Source organism: Garra rufa, chromosome 1 (assembly GCF_049309525.1).
Source record: "Garra rufa chromosome 1, GarRuf1.0, whole genome shotgun sequence".
Lineage (NCBI taxonomy): Eukaryota > Metazoa > Chordata > Actinopteri > Cypriniformes > Cyprinidae > Garra > Garra rufa.
The window spans coordinates 75,451,488-75,456,624 of record NC_133361.1 but is presented as its reverse complement, the minus strand read 5'-3'; the positions used below and the strand labels follow the sequence as shown (position 1 = coordinate 75,456,624).

The window sequence follows — 5,137 nt, the reverse complement described above, 5'->3', positions numbered from 1 at the left end:
GTAGTTATCCCTGCTACAGTGTTTTTCCATTAGAGGTCTTACATTTCAAAAATACTGGTCTGACACAGCCATAGTACGCTGTGTGGAGATCCAGCAGGAGGAGGAGTACAGGGATCTGGTTGACTACTTCTTTCTCTCCATCTCTATCTTTTACTCTGACACTGGGTGCACCTAGAAACTCTTATATTTCTATTACTTCTCTCACATTTGACTAGCTTTGACTTAATTTGACTGACATCTTTAATTCGACTTTGACGTGTTTCTGTCCACAAAGAGGGATGCACCAAACGTTTAGCAATAGAGGTCGACCGATATATCGGGCCGATATTTGCTATTTTTTAATATATCGCCATCGGCCGATTTCCGTGTTTAGTAGCGCCGATTTAAAGTCAGGCACGTCTGCGGGCAGCCCCGTGTTATTGGTGCTGTGGAGCGCTACTGTGAAGGACCCCAAGCCAAAAGTTTTGTAAGATTCAATAACAGTTCTGAGAGATAAAGGTAAGGCTTAAATTCTAATATTTCAAAGTCCCATGGCCATATACAGTATGTACTATATATTACTAGTAAACTATGAAGTGTTGCCTTCAGTTAGTGAAAGAAAATCATAGAAACGTCGGTAACTGGTATAATGCTACTGCTAGTTAAAGGTTTGCTTACTTGCAGTTAAGTTTAAAGACTGTAGTCTGAAACGATCAGCAGCTTGTTTGCTAACATATTAGCCCCAATGTTATAAGTTCTGTTTTATTTTTCCTGTATCCGAGTCGGAGAATTTGACTGTGTGCGTGGAGAACGCGGCGGCTCTCACAAACAATGCAGTGTTGTAGGGCTGCACGATTTGGGAAAAATGTCACATTGCGATTATTAAGGTCAAAATTGCGATTTACGATTGCGATACGATAAACAAGTGGTATGACTCAACTTGCTTGTTATCAAGGAAAATGCACACACAGATTACTAATAATGCTGAAATTTGTATTTCTCAACTGAGATACAGTATACAGTGCAATCTGGCAACAACTAGAAATGAACAATGTTTTCAGATTAAAACTAAATTGTACAAAATTAAATAACAGTAACATCTTTACATTACTGAATTAAATTACATTAAATTAACTTTAAAATAAAATTAAAAAGTCAAAAGTACAGAAAAATAAAACAAATACCCATTTTTTATATTTTTACATTTTGTCCCAAAACAGGGACATTTAAGCAGGATGTAACATATACTTTGTATATTTCTTTTGAAAAGAAAACTGGATATAGGAGTGTGGTTTCTCAATAAAACTTAAACCTCTGTAACTGCTGTTATTTTAAATGACCAACTGGTACATTAAAATTCTCTTTCTAAAACATTCTATTTAGCAATTGAGAGGTTCTTTGCCAAAAAAACAAGCATGTCAACCTTGTCTGGTTTCAGACAGGAGCGATGATCTGTTACAACATTACCACTAGTGCTAAAAGCTCTCTCTGATGCAGAGCTTGTTGCTTGTATGCACAGATATTTCTGTGCTAGTTTGCATAGCCTAGGGAAGTTTATTTTGTGACTGTTCCACCATTTTAGTGGATCTTCTTCATGGTCTACACATGGCATGTAAATGTAAGCATTGAGTTCAGCAGCTACTGCTTCTCTAAACTGCACCATGGGATCAAATGATGCTGCTGATGTTGTGCTTGTGGTTTTCTTAAAGAAACTGGCCAGGGTTTTTTTCTTGGCCTTAGCAGCAGGTGGATTTTCTGCATCCAGTTCCGGGTTATTCTCCATCGCTGCAGTGCTTTGGGCTACAGGCTGCTGCTGGTGAATGTCCTAAAATTAAAAATATTGCATTTTATAAATCTTTTACAAGCTGTTCTTACCAGTTAAAAAACACTGTGATAATATTACTCACAATCAACTCAGTGATGACTTGTTCCTTTAAGGTCTGGGTCTCCTGCTCAGAGATGTATTGTGTTCGAAACCTTGGGTCTAGGAAAGAGGACATGTTGAGCAGTTCCTGTGTGACACTGTCTTCATATTTCTTGTTGAGGTAGGCCAGAATTTTTGATTTCAGTGATTTGGTCAGGTTAGTGTCCTCTTCCTCTTCAGCCAGCACTGAGGTGTTCAGAAGATGCAGAGTAGGTTTTACACAAGATATGCTCACATAACGTTCACCCGACAGGGCATCCGTGAAGTCCTGGAGTGGGCTGAGTGCCTTGTTCACAGATTCCAGGATCTCCAGATCCTGCCATGAGGGCAGTAGGTGTCGTACTTTGCGGTCTGCAGATAGAACCTTGGACAAGGCATTTTGCTGCTCCAGGACTCTTGCTATCATCTTCTGAGTGGAACCCCATCGTGTTGAGCAGTCTGTCACCATGGCATGCTCTGGAAGGTTGAGTTCTCTTTGGGCTTCCTTCAAGGCCACTCTCTTCTTCCAGCTATGGGAGAAGTGGCCCACAATCTTTCTGCAAATCCCAGTAGCCCTGGTAATGCATTGTGCATGATCTTTCAGAGCATTTTCTGTAAATGATAAAAGACAAACTTACTAAAGTGACAAAGCAAAACATTTAATATTCACAGATTCACACTCTGACAACATGCTCAGTTCCATATTGATACTAGCATAAAGCAGTAACAAAATTACGACAAACACCCAGTTATCGATATTCTTATCAAATCACTCACCATTTTTAATCTAATGATGAAGAAAAATCATGTGCTAATAATCATGAAAATAATTTAAATGGGACATTTCTAGTGTTCTTTGTGAAACACCGATTTCTACACTGTATTTCCATTTTTTCTTAAATAAATCTGTTAATAGCTGTCCTCTCTAACGTACAGTTAAGTAGCTTTAAATATGAAAAGATTAAATTAATTTAATTTAATTTAATTTTAACTTACCGATGGCCAAATGAAGTCTATGCCCGAAGCACTGGAACCTAGTCCAGTGATTAAGCGCCACCGCTTTGACGATGTTCGCGCCGTTGTCTGTTGTGACAGCGACCAAACCATCCTCACAGAGGTCCCATGCAGCCAGTGCCTCTCTCAAACCCGCGGCTATGTTCTCTCCCATGTGATCGTCAGGGAAATACGATGTTTGCAGGCAACGGCTTTTCAGTTCAAACTCATCGTCGACAAAGTGCACGGTCAGACTAATATATGGCTCGGTCGTCCTGCTTGACCAAAGGTCCGTAGTGGTTGAAAAGAATTTCACTGCAGTTATTTCAAGTTGAACCTCGCTACGGGACTTAGTGTAAAGCTCAGGTATTGCGACTTGAGAGAAGTAGTTTCGTGAGGGCAACTGGTATCTCTTGTCCAGTGTGCGAATCATTTTCTGAAATCCTGCTTTGCTAACAGTGTATATGGGCATCATGTCTTTTGCCAAGCAGTGCGTGATTGAGTCAGTGATTTCTTTATATCTTTGCGACGTCTTTTCATATGGCGTGAGACTCGCAAACACATCTGTAATAATGTGTTGTTTTGTTCTGCTCACACTGGGTCGGTCTCTTTACTACTCTTGGCTTTTACCGCCATGCATTCATCATACTTTTCTCTGTGTTGCTTCAGGTGCTGATATAAATTTGTCGTGTTGCCACGTGATGTAGCAACATTAGTTTTGCATATTTTGCACAGTACCTCTTTCTGCTCAGTGTCCGATATCCTGAAGCCAAAATATCGCCAAATAACAGAGGTAGCATTTTTTCTGGGCACAAGTTCAGTGTCGGTCTGTTCTGTATCCATTTTCTCCCTTCTCCACACTGCGCTGCGGAAAGTCACGTGACCACAAGCACACGCGCTACACAAGACTAGCTGGTTATTTTTTATTTTTGGCATAAAAAATGACCATACATCTCTTAGAATGAATGTCTTGTTACGTCCACGAATGCATTTGTTTATTTAATATAATCGCAACATTTGCTGTAATGTAATCGCATAGGCTGACATCGCGATTGCGATTGCGATATGATTAATCGTGCAGCACTACAGTGTTGTGATACTCCGCCTGACTCAGAGACACTGATGCACAGAGGGTGGTTATATCCGCGGGTCTGGTAATAATACATTTAGTTTATAACTATGTTCACGTCCAGATGTCAGTAAACGTTATTTTTTTCAGCATGGATCTGGCTTAAAAGCACGAGTGATTAAGTCTATAGGTGCGTTCCGATCGACAGGGTCCCTACGCAGTGTCCTGGAACGTCATCAAAGCAAATCAACGGCAGGGTCACGCAGATTATGATTTAACATAAATATTGTAATTTATTTTACTTTCAAATTTAAATACATATAAAATACATATAAACGTATGTATCTAAAAAAATATAGTCCAAATGTATATGTTTAGACCGTTAACACATTAACAGATTTTTGTGGTCTTATCTCACGCACTTTTTTTTCCCCACACACAGCCTATATTTAACTATCCTGTGATAACATTAAATAAAACATGACAGAGCTTCACCCCACCAGTTTTACTTTCATTCATAAAATACAATATGCAAATGTAACATGAATCGCCATAACCATTCATAAACACTCTAATTTGTATAATAATAAAAACATTTATTGCAACCGCTTCATTTCAGAGCCTTAAAAAAAACTTTAACGGCTCTGCTCCATCATTACCTCTAACTGGTGACGCGGTGCACAATGACAGTTGGGTAGTTTTCCCCGTCCACTTCCTGTGAAGTGAAGTACCGATGTTCCCTTATTCCCTATGCCGTTCACAGTGCCCTTCAAACTGAACATGTTCGCTCCCTTCGGTTTGGAATCTCACTTAAGATGGCGGAATACCCTGTGAAGTCCACTTCACAGTACACTTACAGTCGAATGGAACGCACCTTCTATAAGTGTGCAGCGATGTGAAGATCAGCTGTTAAAATGAACCATCCATTCATTCATCATATCATCATGCAAAACTAAGAATTAGAATAATTGTAAGAGGACGATCGTGTGCGGTTTGATGAATCAGAGAATCAGGTGCGGGTGGGTGGCAGGCAGATTACACTATTGCCTGATTTTGCTTTATTTCGTCGTCAAAAGTAAGATTTTGCTCTTTCTTGACATCAAAAGTAGTCTGAGACAAGTCACAACTGAGCCGCTGTGCATCTCCATTTAAACACAGCGGTGTTTCGTTTATGAATGAACGTGCGTTTTTTT

General features: G+C 39.7%; 1 protein-coding gene across 1 annotated transcript; it reads right to left on the bottom strand.

Annotated features, from left to right (window-relative positions):
• Window positions 1-1,354: 1,354 nt before the first annotated feature.
• On the bottom strand, window positions 1,355-3,347 carry LOC141320087 (E3 SUMO-protein ligase ZBED1-like). The gene is made up of 3 exons (XM_073833288.1): window positions 2,879-3,347; window positions 1,887-2,494; window positions 1,355-1,804 (listed from the first exon to the last, which is right to left on the bottom strand). The coding sequence occupies exons 1-3, from the start codon at window positions 3,345-3,347 to the stop codon at window positions 1,355-1,357; spliced, it is 1,527 nt and encodes a 508-aa protein (XP_073689389.1).
• Between the last annotated feature and the right edge of the window lie 1,790 nt (window positions 3,348-5,137).